General features: G+C 42.3%; 5 protein-coding genes across 5 annotated transcripts; 1 reads left to right on the top strand and 4 right to left on the bottom strand.

Annotated features, from left to right (window-relative positions):
* Positions 1–78: 78 nt before the first annotated feature.
* On the bottom strand, positions 79–1,898 carry PAAG_03936 (hypothetical protein; the record flags this gene model as incomplete). Its single annotated transcript, XM_015845111.1, has 3 exons — positions 79–884; positions 966–1,387; positions 1,501–1,898. The coding sequence occupies 3 exons, from the start codon at positions 1,896–1,898 to the stop codon at positions 79–81; spliced, it is 1,626 nt and encodes a 541-aa protein (XP_015702200.1).
* A 1,422-nt stretch (positions 1,899–3,320) lies between these two features.
* Positions 3,321–4,496, top strand: PAAG_03938 (hypothetical protein; the record flags this gene model as incomplete). Its single annotated transcript, XM_002794299.2, has 1 exon — positions 3,321–4,496. One exon carries the CDS (start codon positions 3,321–3,323, stop codon positions 4,494–4,496), a length of 1,176 nt encoding a protein of 391 aa, XP_002794345.2.
* A 212-nt stretch (positions 4,497–4,708) lies between these two features.
* Positions 4,709–6,284, bottom strand: PAAG_03939 (hypothetical protein; the record flags this gene model as incomplete). Its single annotated transcript, XM_015845112.1, has 4 exons — positions 4,709–4,804; positions 4,929–5,095; positions 5,197–6,005; positions 6,124–6,284. 4 exons carry the CDS (start codon positions 6,282–6,284, stop codon positions 4,709–4,711), a joined length of 1,233 nt encoding a protein of 410 aa, XP_015702201.1.
* Positions 6,285–7,518: 1,234 nt separating this feature from the next.
* On the bottom strand, positions 7,519–9,161 carry PAAG_03940 (vanadate resistance protein; the record flags this gene model as incomplete). The annotated part of the gene is made up of 4 exons (XM_002794301.1): positions 7,519–7,860; positions 7,941–8,260; positions 8,324–9,006; positions 9,079–9,161. The coding sequence occupies 4 exons, from the start codon at positions 9,159–9,161 to the stop codon at positions 7,519–7,521; spliced, it is 1,428 nt and encodes a 475-aa protein (XP_002794347.1).
* Positions 9,162–11,406: 2,245 nt separating this feature from the next.
* On the bottom strand, positions 11,407–12,735 carry PAAG_03941 (G4 quadruplex nucleic acid binding protein; the record flags this gene model as incomplete). The annotated part of the gene is made up of 1 exon (XM_002794302.2): positions 11,407–12,735. One exon carries the CDS (start codon positions 12,733–12,735, stop codon positions 11,407–11,409), a length of 1,329 nt encoding a protein of 442 aa, XP_002794348.2.
* Between the last annotated feature and the right edge of the window lie 5,224 nt (positions 12,736–17,959).

Below are 17,959 nucleotides of genomic sequence, written 5' to 3' on the forward strand. Positions count from 1 at the left end.
ACTCGAATGTATTCGAATAGTATTCTTGCATTGGGGCTTCGACCCCCAGGTCCTCTGGTTTTAAGTCTGGATTGTTTTTCATGGCTTCTCTTCAGTCGCTTTCTTGTGGGCACTAGAAACATCGTCGAAGTGGCGGTGCGTATTCACTGAATCATGGATAGGACAATGGCTTGGAGGTCTGTTAAAATGGCCGTAACCGTCCTTGTTGATCTTCTTCTTGCAAGCATAGCACATCACCCAACCGCATTTTACGCAAACCATCTTGTTGCACCCATTCTCCTTGACCATCTTAACTTGGCATTTTGGATTGGGGCAAGTCCTGATAAGCGCATCGCTCATAGCCTCCTCAATCTTTGCCCTCGCAGGCAATCTCTTGTTGCAGGCCTCCTTGCAGCTCATGGGGATGTGGGATTCTTTTTCACAAAAACGGCAGCTCACCTTTTTGCACGTCGGGTTTTGGCAAGCGAACTCACTGTAATCGTCAATCGGCGGGCATATGGCCTTGAAATCACAGAAGGGGCAGTCATGGAGTCCCTCGATGTCTGCTTTTGCAATTTCGTCGAGTTGTTCAAGTTCCTCCAGCTTGTCGATCAGACTTTGGCCTAATGCCCTCCGTAATGTCTGCTTGTTGAGGCTGGCAGCGCAGCCGCTCATATCCATACACTTTACGTTGTATTTCATGATGCCAATTTGGGATTTTGCCAGAGACCTGGTACATTGCACACAGAAGAAATGGATATTATCCCCTGTGCAATATACCATTCGGTTGATTGGGTTCTCAACGTAACAACACTGGCATTCCATGAGATCGGCGGCTTCAGCGGCTAGTGCATCACCATTTCTGGCCTCCAATCTATCCAGCTCTTTTTCCCGTCGTAGCGTTGCTGAAAAGCTCCTATTAGCAAATGGGTGGGGGGCGAAGGGAGGAGCTTTATCTAGAAAGAAAGGTCGAGAGGTTCAAATACCTTCGTTTTTCTTACTTTCCACTTTCACGTCACCTAGCTCACGTGGCTGATCTAAGTCACTTGTGACCTTTGATGGAGATGGCTTCAGAGATGGCTTTAGAGATGATCCCTTCACAGATGCCTTTGGCAGTCCCTGGGCATCTTGATTTCTGTTCAGGTTTAACAAGCCCAGGAGGTGTCGTTTATAGAGAGAGTTCATCATGCTGTAAGAATGTTCAGCTTGATACGGGGTGGTATGTGCAGCGAAGGATGACTTCTGTGACTGAAAAACATAACATATATATACTCTGAAGAAAATGTTGGGGAAGTCCAGCTGCAGTAGGATGAGGTCTGGATAGTCTTCCAAGAACACAATGCGACATATCTCAACACCGCAAACTGTAATTGACTGTGAATGAAAGGATCCCCAAGAAACAGGGTGGCTGTGATTTGTAAGCTGGAAAAATAACCAACCCGGGCGCATGCTCGAAGCTTCCCGTTTGGAGAATAGCAAACAGGAAAGACCAGGACTTCCAAGATTATCCATTCCACTTACCCGTTTTGATAATACGCATCATCTCGAACAGACCCATCGTTCTTGCCCCAGCCTTTCCTAGGGCTGATATCGGATGGGGCAGCAATGGCCCCGTTGTCCACATGTTTCGCCATTTCCTCCTTGGGATACGGCCCAGAGTCGATGATTTGGTTGATCAGAGCCTCCCCAACATCAACACCAACTGCTGCACCTGATTTCTTGTACTGCATGTACAGCTGACGAGCATGTTCCAGTCTGATCTCTGGGAAGATGGCCGTAATCCGAGCACACATGGCATCTTCTGGTGGGCTAGGGGGCTGAGATGGGTGGGAAATCCCGCCATCCAATCTTTGGGCTCTCTTGGTGTCTTCTTCTTGATCGCTAGATTTCTCGATGATCTCGGGGAGCTTTCGTTTCATGGTGGATATAAGCTAACTGTGCCTAACTCTAGCTAAGGAGAAAGAGTGCGAAGGGTGTGTGTTTTGGATTACGATATATCCTTTAGGATAGAGAAAAAGGGAGATGGGTGAGTGAGATTTGAACAGCAAAGGGGGATGTATCAAAGGCTGGATGGATCCGAGCAATGGATATACAGGACTCTCGAAGTGCTCAAGTTATTGCTAACGAAGAGTGAAGTCGCAAGGCAAAATATAGCTTTCTTCTCAACTCGAGGAGGGTAAACCCACCAGCACAGGAGAGGTTTCCAGTGAGAGCCTATCTTGATATAGCATACAGACAAAAGGGCTGTCTTGCCACCTAGAAGCAGAACTAGGACACGAACTTGACAGCGCAATGCTGACTGAAGAACACAAGATCGCCTGGTATATATATAACATAGATAGATAGATAGATAGACAGATAGATAGACACACTGAAACGCGATGCGTCCGTTAACCTCTCCTGGCCGTTGAAATGCTCATCTTGATAGATTGAGGGAGGAGGCTTCCAATTCCAGACAAATTGTTGACATTTGCAAAATGATGAGTAAGTGTGTGGAAGATAAAAAAGTCAGACAGCAGATGAGAGAACAGGCAAAAGTCTCATTAGGGATATTTAAATCAAGTTCCGCTATTGCGGAGAGGCAGACTAGCTGAAGGGTTGGAGTTGGTCGTTACGGCATAGATCTATCACTGTCTGATTTGATTCCCTGGAACCAAGCCTTGCACCAGAAAGCAAGAAAATCATCGGATGGAGCTTAACCGCCAACCAGCCCATCTCCCAGGGTTGAAAAGAACCTTGTAGCTAGGCTCCTTGCTCACATTCATGGTCATTTGCTGTGCTGCGTCTGGCGTTTTGAGAGCAACAACGAACCTTTAGATGTTGAAGCGTTTGACGTCCGGCAAACTCTGGAAGGGTTTAAGGTTCGGCTTAGACCATGGGCCTCAGCTACGATCTCCCACACACATAAGCTTAGTGCTTGGTTGTGGCGGCGACACTTTTATCCGGCGCATCCTGACTCCTTGGCATTTGAGGATGACTTACTATTGGCTGTGTCCTTGGCACACAGCATGGAAGAAAGAACGGCCCGGGCGGCTTCCATCGGGAAGGAGGAATGACTAAGCGAGGAAAGGCGAGCCGGGCCTTGTGATATCATAGATCTAACTCGGCAAGTTTCACGAATCAGAAACGAGCTTTAATTTGACTTTTGAAACCTTATACAGGAACAGATTAAGGTTCAAAGTATTTACTTATGCTGGAACCTCCATTTGTTCTTCCAGCGCTCAAGCCGCTGGAAAATACATCTTCTACCTATCCATGGTAACTCCCTCAAACAGTGTGCATTCTATCAGTCCTCGAAGCGACGCGGCAGAAGTAAACACCTGCTAAAACTCAGTTCAATCATGGGGTCCGCCAACTTCTCTCTCCCTCCCGCAGACTCTCCAGACCTCACCCTCGTCATCCCAACCCCTGCAGAGCGTATCCAATGTCTGAAATCAAACAGCCTGGAATGGAAAGGCATGCTAGACCCCGAGCAATACATCCAGCGTGAGAACCATCTCATGAGCCAGGAAATGACCAAGGACGGCGCCATGACCTGCTGGATCCTAGTAGACCGCAACCTGGCCCCCGACCACCGCCCAATTCTCAGTAGTTGTGAGTCATTTGGCAAACGTGCCTTGCTAGCCTATGAGGGTAAAGTCGAGGACATCATTGCCCACGGCATCGGGAGTGTGTTTTCCAAACCCGAGTTTCGACGTCGGGGATACGCTGGGCGGATGATAACGGAGCTCTCGAATAAACTGGATACCTGGCAACAGGAGAATTCGGTACGGAAACAGAGCGTATTTTCAGTTCTTTACTCAGATATTGGCAAAACTTTCTATGCGGAGCGTGGGTGGAAAGCTTTCCCATCGTCGCACATTAGCCTTCCTGCCGTCTCGAAAGAGACCATGGATCAGGGCGTTTCGGGCGTTAATTTGGATCTGGCAAGGCCCATGCAGGCTAATGACGTTAAAAAGCTCATGTGCTCCGATGAGGTGCTCCAAAGGGATCGTCAGGTTCTCAGAGAGGCGTCTCACGGTTCCCAAAGGGCCAAGGTTGGCTTTCTCCCCGATTATGCAGCGATGAGCTGGCACTGGGCTCGAGAAGAATTCTATTCAAGGATTCTGGTTCCCGAAAGGGGAGAGCCTAAAGTTAAAGGCGCCTGTGTGGAAAGCAGCAAGGTATTCATCTGTTGGAATCGGAGCTTTGGCAGGACTGAGAAGGACAATGTCTTGTTCATTCTGCGGCTGCTATACGAGGAGCCGAAATCACCAGCTGATGAAAAAGCAGTAGCTGAGGCACTTACTGCCACGCTCTATCGCGCTCAGCTGGAGGCTCATAACTGGGGTAGAAATCGGGTAGAAATTTGGAATCCAACTCCTATCGTCGAGAAGGCGGTTAAAATGCTGTGCCCGATGGCGCAAGTCGAGCATAGAGAGAAGAGCAGCATCTGCAGTTTGAAGTGGAATGGCGCGCAACTTGGGTTAGGTGAAGACGTAGACTGGTTTTGGAATGAGAAGTTTGCCTGGTGCTGAAGCTTTACACCATCCTCTCCTTCCTGTGAATAGCGTGTTTGATCTTACTTATAGGCGGTGCCATTGAAGCCAGCTTCATTTACCTATAGACCATGGGAGGCTTATTCGTATAACTTGGTGGATGCAAAGTTCATGTTTCTTTTGTTTTTATGGCTCGCGCATTTTACACACGCAGAATATGTTGCTTTTGGTTTGGCTGTTACTATAGCGCTTCACGTCCGCCGTTTCATTCCTGGGCGGGCAGTGTTGTTTTCTGCCCTTGGTTTAAAACAAATGCTGGTCGCGTCAGGATATTGATAAGAGTCCTTCTGCATTCAGCAATTTGTTAGTTCGTTTCATTCAAATATATAATCCTCATGATGTGTTTAACTAGTCCACATAGTACAAAATACCACGAAGCATGAACTCGATGACAGGAAACTTTGCACCTACCTTCAAATTATCCCACGTAGCATCCGTCCTCCAAGTTTCCGGTAATAGATCTTTCCAATTCTCCAAGAACTCCGTGCGCCCATTCGCCAACGTTGGATCTGGTGCGTTAGCTTCGAGATAGGTTTCACCAACCCAACCCACAGTAATATTTCTGTCGAGGCTTGCCCCTGGAAAATGATGTAAATTAAGTTAGTATTGATACGTTAACCAAAAAGCAAAACACAAAGCTTCTGTCTTGAGTAGGAAAATAAACGAACCCCCGCCTTACATTTGAGCTCCTCATAAATTTCCCCTAGACCCACCGACGCCGGATCCCCCATCAACCTCCTCACCAGTGCATCAAACAATGCCTTCGGGAACCCACCATCACCACCATCATCATCTCTATCCCCATCATCCTCACCCCTCGCTGCCCTCCACAAATCCCACGCCATAAACTGCTTCCCCAATTCAATCCCCTGCAACACCGCGCCATCCAGAATCCTTTTCCACATCTGAATGCACACCACAGCCGAGGGACGCCAACACGCCAAGGGACGATGATTAATGCCGCCGCTATCCTCACCATTCATATCCGCTGCTGCATCAGGATCCCGCCGGGGATGTACAAACCCGCAAATCTCCACCCACCCCCGCTCGCACTCCGCCGGCGACAAGGGCACATCCGCGAATAATTTCCTGATAATTTGTCCCCGTTCCTTTTGTGTGACTGTTGCACTATCGGCAGAAGATAAGCCCGCACCCGCAGCGCTCATATTCACATATCCATCCCCTTCAGCATGAGTGCCACTATACACACGCAGCGATTTTTGCAGGGATGTATATGCGGAATGTGAAGTATCATCTATCTTCACGAGTTCGAGGATGCCGTTGCATTTGGCGATGGCTGTGATACAGTCTTCTCTCTTCCCTGGCTGTGCAGACGAGGACCGGTGGGAAGGTCTGATGAGGAATATTGAGTTTGAGGAATTGACTTGGCGGACCTTGTATGTTTGGGTGGTTGTGCAGAGGTGTACATAGGGATTGTTGGATGAGGAGACTTTAGAAGAGGAAGCCGGGGCGGATTTTAGGTAGAGACTGGTGAGTTTGTTGTGAGAGGGAGGAATATTAGTTTTGAACGCTTCAGGTATATATTCAAGCTTGAAGATTTTCTTTTTCCTTTCTCATCTTCATGGGGAATATTATCGAAACATACGTAGATGCGAGCTTCCCGGAAGAAGAAGAAGAAGAAGATGATGATGATGATGATGATGATGAAACTAACTCCGTCAGTTCAGGGGGTAATTCGAGTAGTTTGAAGCCTCGTTTGGTGTCAGTCTTCGTAAAGTTGACAGTTCGTCCAGTGGGCCTGGCCATGGTCAATTTACACACCCAACTAAGTATATTTGCCTGAAAATGGATATATGTTTGTAACTCATTCCGGGCCTTTCTGTTGCTGTGTGCTGTGCCTATTTGCCTGTCCGACGTTGCTGACAAAATCGACACGAACGTGGGGCTTTGTCGCGCCGTGATTTATAATTTACCTCAGGCGCGCGTCTTTTTATGGTTTTTGGCATTAAACCCTGGAACAAATTTTAGCGGACCGAACTCAAGCGCTGGAGATAGCGCGCTGGACCCTGTAAGAAAAGGGGATATTAGAAGCTGTAATTCCGTTTCTAACTAAAGGGGCCCAAAGAAAATTTCCGAGATCTAAATTACAAATTTAATGGAATTGTCCGTTTCAGTGTTAGTTACCTACGATCATGGGTGATCGCTATCTTCATTATTGCTTTCATCAAACCAGGCTAGCAAATGATACAACACCGCTTAACCGCATCCCTTGAAAATTAAATTCGCTGGAAAACAGGTATAAATCTGGTAAAAATATAGACACTGTAAAGAGAGCAAGATCTTGCATTCACTTGAAAGTGTAAATTAATCTTCTTCATCATCTTCCTATAAGAACAGTAAATAAAATGAAAAATGAACTCCAAGCAAATGTAGCTATTGTAGCTGTGAAGAACAATAGATGATCATGTATACAAGCACATAACCCCAGCACCAGAAATTGTCGATAACAATGAAATAGCGATGGATTATGACCTGTTGCATAAAATGACGCACGGCATACTTCCAAAAAAAAAAAAAAAAGGGTCTGATGAAAAACCCAAAAAAGAGAAGAATATGACAGCAAAGATGGAGGGAGTAATGGCACTCCTCATTCGGAGACATTGAAATGCCCCTTGTTTAGGTATAAAAGTCGCGGGAGAGCACGAAGACTAGAGGTGACGAATTCGACAAAAATATTAGATTCAACCTTTCTTCTTCCTTTGTGTAGTGGGTGTAGAACTCGAGATGCCACTTAAAATGCGATCAATAGTAGTGTTGTATATCAAAAACCATTTCAAAAGAACGCCCAACCCAGCAAAGCAGAAGTGAAACAAGAAAGGCAAAAGAAAAGAGAAGAAAAGAAAACGAAAAAGAAAGAAAAAAAGAGAACACTCACAAATCTCAAATCTAGCATTAAAATAAAATAGTCTGTACATCTCATTCATCTCCTTTCCACATCTTTCTTAAGCAACGCAGGCGCGCTCCATTCTCCGCCGGGTTGTTATTGCTGCTGCTGCTGCTGCTGCTGCTGCTGCTGTTGTGGTTGTTGTTTTTGACCATTACCCTCTCCTGCACCGGCGGGTCCATCTCTCTTATTCGCCTCCAGCTGCTCTTCATTCATTTTCTTAAGAAACTCTATGGCCAGGGAATCCTTCTTCCATTCGTCCGCAGTGTCCTTAAACTGTTCTCCCTCCTCGGCTTTCCCTTTCTCTTCAGCTTCCCGCATCTTGCGCTCCCGCTCCATTTCCTCCATGTGCCTGATATCGTCGAGACTAGGCTCATAAAGATGCCAGATGGTGTAGTGTGGAAGGCCAACGACAGAAAATTTCATCCTCTTGGCCATCTGTTTGTGTGCCGAACATGTTAGACGAAGTGCATGAAAGAAATAAGCAACGAAAATAAGGAATGTGAAGAGAACGTTACCTTGCCAAATGCCTCTGTCTCCGCGTGTTTTTCAAAGCTAAATGCCGGGAAATGGACGCCCGAGCGGAACACTCTAGCCTTGGCCAGAATGCTAACACCACCCACGCCATCGATTTCCATTTCCATGTCCGGATCGCCATAGGGATCCCTAAGATACGCCAAATGCGGGCGCCAAGTAGCATATTCCGCATAACCTTCCACAATAACGGCATCTTCATCTAAGGTATCTGCCAATGCCAATGCAGTCTCTGATTCCTGCCAGGAGTTCAAGTCATAGGGTTGTTCCCCGCCGAGCCAATCCGGAAGAGGTCGCCAAATGTCTAGAATAGGCACGGTTAGTTTGCATGATCACGCCAAGCCTAGAGAGTGGATACCCAACTCACTTGGTACGATAACATCCTTATTATGTCTCATCAGATCCTCCAAAATTGTAAATGGAGCCGTCTCGACATCAGCATCTCTCCAGTATACCCAGCTGTGTGTTGGGCGCAGGGTAGCACTCAGCAGCCAATTTCTCGCCTGCGCCATAAGCTTTCTTCGGGAGGCCTGCGCAGCAAATCCATGCCTGCTTTCAACATCTTGGTTGACCTTCTGCCCAAAATCTTTCTCAATCACTGAGATTTCCCCATAATGTTTTTTCGGGTCAGAATCATTCTGCAAATCGTTAAGCATTTTCATGAGGAGGGAAAGGGTGTCATCTTTCGAGTCGGAGACTAGGAAGGCGAGATCTATGAGGTGATGCGGATAGGTGAAATTGCGCAGATGTGAGAAGAACATGGGCAAATGTGGCGCGGCGTCTCGTAGAGGTGTACAGAGGAGGACTCGCTCCTCTCGTTCCCAGCCCCGGGCGGTTCCTTGAAAGTTCGACAGGTCATAATATCTGACAGTGTCCAGTTGAAATTCATCTGCTGATGAAAGTAGGCCAAAGGAAAGGGTTCCCAAGATCGCAGCTCGCCAGGAGGGGAAGATCAAAATTAAGATAACTAACGAAAGGCCACCAAGAACACATAAGCGCTGCATAAGCTGATGTCTCCGGCGCAGAGCAGAATGGGAGCGTGGTTGAAATCTTTGATTTTTGTATCAGCTACCCCCAGCTCTACCAGACAGCTCTTCCCCCCTCTCCATAATCAAGACATACCTGTGAGATGATATTGAGAACGTCCCGCTCTCCCCGTGCGGGTAGGCGGTGTAGCTACTGGCGTAGGAGGTATTCCCCTTCATATCTCCAAGACGAGCAGCATGTGTGAAAGGAAGACGTTTCGGATAGCTCGAATAATTTCACGGGATAATTTTCACAGGGGAAGCTGGGCGGCCTTGAGGACTGAGTTACAGCTGGGGAATATTGTAACCAAAGGCCACACGCGGCCTTAACAAGTCCAGTCCACCCAACCACCGATCCACGGAATGTGTATGCGATAATCGTAACGAAGGGAAGCCAAACGGAAATTTTTTTTTTGTGAACCAAAAAAAAAAAGAAAAAGAAAAAGAAAAAGAAAAAGAAAAAGAAAAAGAGGGGAAAAAAAAAATGGGGCCAGTCAAACGGTTTGGTGGAGAACGAAGCTCAAGCGTGTCGCAGGTCCCGATGGAAAAGAGGGCGAAAGAGGGTTAGGGACGAAATGAGCGTACCCAGGTAGGGGACGACTACACCTGTCAGCGGATAACACAGCTCTCTAAAGGGAGGAGAGAGAGGGGTGGGGGGAAGATGGGGGGAAGAGGAGAACAACAAAAGATGGAGATATGGTTGATGTTTGAGCAACCGGCGAGCAAACCAAACAAGCGACGGTAACGCAACAAGTGAAAGAAAAAAACAGCAACAGAACGCGGCCGGGGCTAGGATGATCCGGCTGCGGGCGGTATGACTACAAGCTTACGTCAGTGCCGAAGGGTCACAGGATAGTTTAACTAACTTAGCCAGTTGAAACCAAGTGATCAGGTTAATATTACACTGACTTATGATTCCAGTCTGGGGTTGCCTTGGATGAGGGTTTTTAGAAGAGTTGATCATGATTTAAACATGTGGGGGCCCACTTATTCAAACTATGATCAACCCTTCGGCTACTTCATCTTAAAATAATAAACACAGTCTACATAGTCAAATCTCCGTGCATATACGCGACAACATATTTCTGATTCTCTCTCCTCTCTCTTCAACCTCACCGCCCTCAACGCCAAGGTTAAGGGGAAATTAAAGGTTAAGGGTAAGGGCCTGAGAGATTGTGACAAATTCACCCCCCATCCAAAGAGCATATCGAGGGGTGTGTGAGAAGTGTGTGAGAAGTGTGTGAGATACGTGTGAGATATTGTGTGAGATATGACTGGTTGGATGTATTAGTTTTCATGGAGGTTGACCCCACAACTGGGGTATTTTTCCGGCCGAGATTTAAAACCACATTCAAACCTTTTTAAACCCACGTTCAAATGTACGCCTGTCGAGTCCAAAACTATGCATTGTTGTATTTAAATAAGTCTGAAAGGCGCCGTTGAATTGCCAAAGCCGACCCTTAGACCGCTTCTGAAACAGAATGGCGAGCCCGGAGAATAAGAAATTCCTTCATCAAAAGGATGAACCGGGATAAGCTTAACTTTTACAAAATAACTACACCCTCCGTAGGTACATCAACCCTTTACTCAGACCATGTCATCTGGCGACACACATTGTCTTCGTTTAACCACCATTCGGGAGATCTTTACTTCAGAGATAAGACATTGTTTTTGCCAAGTCCCCACTTCCCCGTCAGACCAGGAATCTATGGCTGATAGTACCCAACCAGCAACTAGTAACCCCCCCCTGGGCACTTGGCACAGTCAAAGCGACGGAATATCCACATCAAATGTCAGGAAATGCGTTCGCTCAGATCGCTACTTTTCTGCTGCAGAAAGAAACAAAAAAAAAAAAAAAAGAAAAAAAAAAGAAAAAGAAAAAAAAAATATCCAATCTCTTTGTTACGCATGAAATATATCTCCAATCCGAGTGATCTATGGCAATGAGAAGCTCTTCTGCAAATGGATCGTGTCAACAGGGACCCCCTGTTTGGCGGAACGGAGTCACCAAGCAATTTTTATCACAAAGATGGCGAGCAAGAAAAGATAGATTGTAAACGGCCTGATATTATGATAGGTGAAAATAAGCATATTGTGAGAAAATGGAAAGAGACAGAGAAAAGGGTCTATTTTGTATTTCTATTTGTGTATTTCCTTTTCATTCCCACTACCACAACCTTCTGTCCCTTCTTACTTCGAGTCCTCTTCCTTGTATTTCTTTCTTTCTTTTTCTTTTCTTTTTTTATTTCTTTTTGTTTTCTTATAAAGAAAATAATGCATATTTTTCTTCCATGGGTCATCTCATCATGCGCACGACAACAATGGATACCAAGTAGGCAGTGACCTAGTCGCCATTCGGGGAAAAAAAAAAAAAAAATATCAACCATCAACCCGCACATTCCGTCCCCACCTTGGGCCCGTGCTATTATCGCACAGTAGCTCCCTTCAAGCTCTTCACAGTACACAAACCTCCAGATTTCGTAACCAACTTCCCAACCGCAGGGGTAGCAGGCGTAGCACTAACCTCCCCTTCCTTCTCCGCCAGCTGCGGGACTTGCGTACTATCAAACGCCACTACCAAGGACTCCGTAGTCGTAAACCCAGGCTGGAAAGTTTCCCAAATCTTTTTCTTGGGATTCAGCACATTCTCCGGCTCCCCATCACTCCATCCCTCGAAGAAAACGCGTTCACCCGCATGCGCATCAGCGGGCGGGCTGACTAGTTCGACGGGTCCGGCATGCGCATCATCGCCCTTGGGCGATGCGGCCAGCACCATGGCGGCGGATTTTATCCCGCGCATCGTTACTGGTTTCAGGTTGCAAACGGCGATGATTTTGCGGTTTTGCATCTCAGCGAGCGGGATTAGGCCATTTAGTCCTGAGCAGACGGTCCGGACCGTTAGACCTGTTTCCTCGTCGACGGATGTGTTTTCGGTTCCTGGGGCGTCGCCGCAGTTGATGGTGGAGACGTAGAGGGAGTCTGCATTGGGGTGGTTAACGGCGCGGAGAATGTGGCCGACGCGGAGGTCGATGAGGGAAGGGGAGAGAAGGGGGGCTGGGGCCGCGGTTTGTTTTCGCTGCTTGGGTTGGTTTTGTTTCTTCTCTTTCTTTTCACTGGCTGCTTGATCTACGACACCTGCTGCTACGTCTTTTCCCCGCCCTACAACCAGATCCTTCTCGGCGCTGACGTTACCACCACCCTGGCCCGTGGGTTTCTTCTCCTTTTTCTTTTTTTCCTTCTCATCTCTGGGTGGTTCCACCGCTTTGGGCACAACCTTCACATCATCCACGTCAATCGCAACCTTCTCTTCCGCTGGGATCTTAAGACCAAACAATGGCGCATTCTGCACGAAATCGATATATCGTACAATATGATGATATCCATTATCGCCCGTTCTTTCATCCGGAGTCCACTTCTCCGCCACCGGTGCCAAAACAGCATAAACCGCAATATCCGCAACAGACGGCTTTGCACCCAGTAGCATCGTGCGGGTCGCTAGATGTTTGTTGAGCTTTACAAGGAACTCTGATACAGCAGTAGAGTCGGCTTTGTACAGTAACTGGGTGGTCGTCTCGATATCACGCAGCCATTGTTCCAATTCAACCTTTTCGGCATCGCTGTAAGCTTGTGAGGGGAAGACCTTGGGTGAGATCGTTTGCAGGTCTAAATCAATAGAGGTGGAGGGGACAGCGCGAGGGAATGAGCGGTATAAAAGAGAGAGGAGGGAAGTCATAGGCGCGGAGGTAGTTGCCATATTTTCGGTCCGTATGGCCTGTTGGATAGAAGGAAACGGGTTTGAAATAAATATATGATTCCTCCGAGTAGAGTAATAATAGCACGAAGTCAATAAACGGGTGGTGGCAGAAGTAGTGGATAGCAAGCGCGGATGCTGTTTTGAGAAGAAGGGCGGGGTGGTTTGTAGCCTGATAGCGAGTTGTTTCAGGGCTTCAGGAGGCCGCAGGAAACGATGGGAGGCGGTAGACTTCACCTTGACGGTTAGTCCTTCAACTGACAGGGAAGGAGTCCTATTGTAGAGATCACAAAAAGAGAGATAGAGGAGTGTCAGTGACTAATGAAATGGGAGTTTTGTATCTGATATCATTAACTTGAACATTAGCTTTGGGCAGAAAAATCGAATAAAATTTCGTCGAGTCAGAGCTTATTTAATGTGACCGACCACTAAACGCACGTTTTCACTCATCGCACGCGAATTTTACCGCACAGCGCACGTTTTTATCATATTCCCCCGAGCTTTGAACCTCACAACCATGTCAAATAACATGAAATATCGAGCTCACAGTAGCTGAATTTCTCTCTCAGAAAGGTGCAAATTACACTAAACATGGAATTCACCAGACCACTCCTATGTGATGTGTTACTCATCAGGTTACTTCAAAAAGATCGTCTTTATCTACAAAAAGAAGCTCCCAAGTTCTCAAGAAATTAAATTTTTATTATTTTAAAAAAATATTAATAACATTATATAATTTGTTTTATAATAAAAGTTTTTATTATAATTTATATATATATAATATTTAAATCATATTAAATCATATTATTTTTAAATTATTTGAAAAGATTTTTAAAAAATAATTAATTTTAAACTTTTTATTCAATTACTTGTTACTACTAATTAATAGTTAATTTATTATATGTCAGTAATCAGACAAAAAATAAAAAATAAAACTCAGTTATAGATATATTTCTATTGACGATTTATAATATTTGAATTATTAAAAATAATAGTTTAGTTTTTATTACTACATGTATAAAGATGTCAAGATTATTTAAAAATTGTTAGACTCAGCGCCAGGGCTAGGTTTATCTCCATCACGTGACCACACCCCACATGTAACCTACTGGATCAGTCATGATCTGGTCATGTGATCATGTAGGCTGTTTATAATTTGAGCAGACCCTAACATCTCTTTTTCCTTATCAATCTTAGAATTCCATTACATAGCAGTTAGCAATGCAGAGAGTTTCCTTCTTATGCAGCTTGCATTCACTCTCTAACATAATTCTAAGGTTCCCTTCTACTTTTCACTCAGGTTTCAGTAGAAAACTTAAATATTTTAGTTGAATTAAAATCTACTAGTTGGGAGTCTGATAATATATTAAATCAACTATTGAAAACAATAGCTCAATCTAATATCAGATGATCATTGCAGGCTCTCAATCTCTTGAAAGAAGTCAAAAGAACTGATGATACATTCTAATAAGATTAACTGATTAATCACATATCTCAATTAAGGAATTCAGAGAGATAATTCATTTGAACAGTGATTATGTCTATAATGAGTTAGTAATAATCTTTGATGACATCTTTGATGATGAAAAAATATTGAGAGATACAATCACACATCTGAGAACAGAATGAAACAACACTACTAATCAGATCACTGTTAAGCAAAGTTAGATTGCTAAGCTAATTGCTGAATGTGATAAACTTAATCATACTCTGATTCACATGATAGTCAGCAATCAAACAGCAAGTCAAGATGTCATTCTCTCTGAGACTGCCAGAAGGTCTGTCAGGATTGATGATTTGAAATATCTTACTGATGACAAGAAGCTGAAATTTGAACACTGACTCTTTCAGATGAAGAACAAGCTCCAGAAAAATGTTAATCATTACTCTACTGAATGCATGAGAATTGTGTACATTGAAAATCAGACTGACAGAGATACAGCACATCACATTGCACTCTGTATGAAAGAAAACTACTCTGAGTGATATCAAATTATGAAAGAGATATTTGAGCATATTAAGTTAATATATGAGAATGCTAACAAGCTGTAAAATGTCAAGAGTGATTATCACAAGCTGATTATATGCAATGAGAATAATTATTATGAATTTGTCACAAAATTCTTACACCTAATGAGTGAGGTTAAGATTGTCAAAAAAGACTATAATATAGATTTCAATGACAAGCTGTTCTTTGATTTTCAGAGAATGATAGCAGTAGTCAATGCATATGCTGAGTTTCAGAAGATTTGTGCTCAGACAGCTCACATTCATCAAACAATCAATGTTACTCAGAAGTCAAAAAGCTCACAAGAAAATGAAATTAATATTTTCAAGTAAAACATTTCACAGACCTTCAACAGTCAAACTCTCTCTAGCACTTCTACTATAAAATTCTCTATTATAAAGAAAACTATGAGCATTCATTCAGACATTCAGTGCTACTACTGCAAGAAGAAAGATCATATTGCAAGAAACTACTTTATAAAATAAAAGTCTTAACAGATGATCACTGAGCTTACAGAGAATGATATTTCTGAGTCTTCAATGAATTTGAGAAAAGAGTGAGTCTGAGAGAAGACTTCATCTCAGATAGTTCAATAGTCTGTGAGAAGTTTGATATAAAGAACTTGATTAGAAAAAAAAGCTTTAATGTATTAATCAAGTTAGTCTATAATAAAATTACTACTTCTATAAATTTTCTTGCTAATACTGAAGTGAATGATATGAATTTTATTGATATCTGATATGTTATAGAATTAGTGAGATTCTTCAATAGAAAGTTTCAAGAACTTCTGTTCAAATACCATATGAAGAGATATAACAATACTTCTGATAAAGTGATAAACTACACATTGACTCTAAATCTCTGAGTAAATGACTGAAGATTTCAGAATATTCCTCTATTGATAACAGATTTAGATCAGTACTCTGTTATTCTGAGACAAAAGTGATTGATAATACAGAATATATACTTGATATTAAAAATCAACATCTGATTTGACTGAGTAAATAGTCTATCTCTGAACAGATGATAGAGTCAATATTAAAAATAATACTATAGTCAATACTGAAGTATCTGAACTCTAAGTTTGAGTATCAGACAGATATAAAACGAAGAGAGATCAAACTGAACAAGAAGATCAGATAGAAGTATCAAATTCAACTCTGCAGATTGAAAGAAATTAGCTCAGTCATAATATCTAAAACAAGATAGAGACTAATTTGAGAGGAGATAGCATCACAAATAATGAATATGAACTTCACTGAGACTGCTTTCTTTTATAATTTTATGAAGAACAAGAACTCAATAGTCTTCATAATCAGTATGTATGAAATTGATAAACAACTTGAGAAGAAGTGAAGTTTAATGAGAGCTGAGAATGAGTCTGATGAGAAGCTGATCTGCAACTTATCAGAATGATTAAAAGATCAGAAGAACTATTTCTCAAAGAAAGCATCAAATAAATTACTTCTTTTATAAAAGAATATTGATTTTAAAATAGAACTTTAATCTCTCTATAAGATGAATCTAGAGAAATTAAAGATGATGAAGATCTATCTTAAAGTCAATCTAGCAAAAAACTTTATCATATTAAGTTCAATCTTTTATACCTTCTTAATTTTGATTATCTATAATGAGAAGAAGTTATGATTTTATATTGATTTTCACAAGCTGAATACTATAATCAAACAAGATCAGTATTTCTTATCTGTAATAAATGAGTTGATAAACTGACTCAATAGAGCAAAGTACTTTATAAAGCTGGACATTTGATAGAAATTTTATCACATCTGAATAAACTCTGAGTTTGAGAATCTGATCATCTTTAGAATCTACTATAGAATCTATAAATATTAAGTAATTCTCTTTGATCTTATAAATATTTCTATCTGCTTTTAATAGTTTATTAATAATATCTTCTTTGATTATCTGAACAAGTTTATAACAGCATTTATAGATAATCTTTTAATCTATAGCAAGAATCTGAAGAAGCACAAGCAGCAGATAAATTCAATACTAGACTGACTAAAGATAGCTGAGCTGCAAGTCAGCATTCAGAAATATGAGTTTGCAGTTCAGAGAATAAAATATTTAGAGTTTATTATTAGTACAGAAAAAATTAAGATAAACTTAGAGAAAACAGCTATCATTGTAAGATAATAGATTCTCATCACAGTTAAAGAAGTTCAGTTATTTCTAGAATTTGATAATTTCTACTGATGATTTATAAGAAACTACAGCTGAATCACAAAATTATTGTATCAGTTGATGAAGAAGACTACTTTATTTGTATAAACATTAGAATGCAAATTAGTCTTTGAAAAACTGAAGAGACAGCTGATGAAGACTTCAACACTGCATTATTATAACTTTAAATGAAAGACTCATATTGAGACTGATATCTCTGATGAAATAGTGACTGAGATACTAAGTCAAAGATTTGAAAATAATCTTTGACACTCAGTAGTCTTCTATTCAAAGTCAATGAATGATACAGAGCTTGATTATGAAGTTCATGATAAGAAAATACTGACAATAGTCTAAGTCTTATAAGAATGATGAGCAGAGCTTGAGAGACTACAATAAAAGAAATAATTCAAGATTTTTACTGATCATTATACACTGAAATACTTCATGACTATCAAAAAGCTGAATATATGTCAAGTTTACTAAACAGAGTTCTTTTCTCATTTCTACTTTGAGATCAAGTATTGATCAGACAAGGTTAATTTGCTAGCAGACACACTGAGTAGATCTGAGCAGATTAAAAGACAACAGAATAACTATATGCAGATTCTCCTAGAATCAGAGACTTTCAATTCTCAGATCACTTCTTCTACAGATATTGCTAGCATCAATTTCTCAAAGAAAGAGAATATTGCTAAATATATAGTATTTTTAAACAAGACAATTATCTCAATTGAGCTCCTGCAGCAGCAGACAGATGATGAAAATAATCTCTATACAATGAAAGATAATGTACTACAGTACAATGAAAGACTAGTGATGTCTGTTTAGAAAAAAAAAACTCTGATAGTTGAGCTACTGTAGAAAATTCATGATCAAGCTTTAACAGCATACTTTAAAAAATAAAAGACTCTGATTCTAATACAATCACACTATTGATGAGTCATCTGGCAGACAGATATTCTATACTATATTCAGAACTGTCATATATATCAAATCAGTAAAATTTCAAGAGATAAGACTTCTGATTTACTA

This window comes from Paracoccidioides lutzii, assembly GCF_000150705.2.
Source record: "Paracoccidioides lutzii Pb01 unplaced genomic scaffold supercont2.9, whole genome shotgun sequence".
Lineage (NCBI taxonomy): Eukaryota > Fungi > Ascomycota > Eurotiomycetes > Onygenales > Ajellomycetaceae > Paracoccidioides > Paracoccidioides lutzii.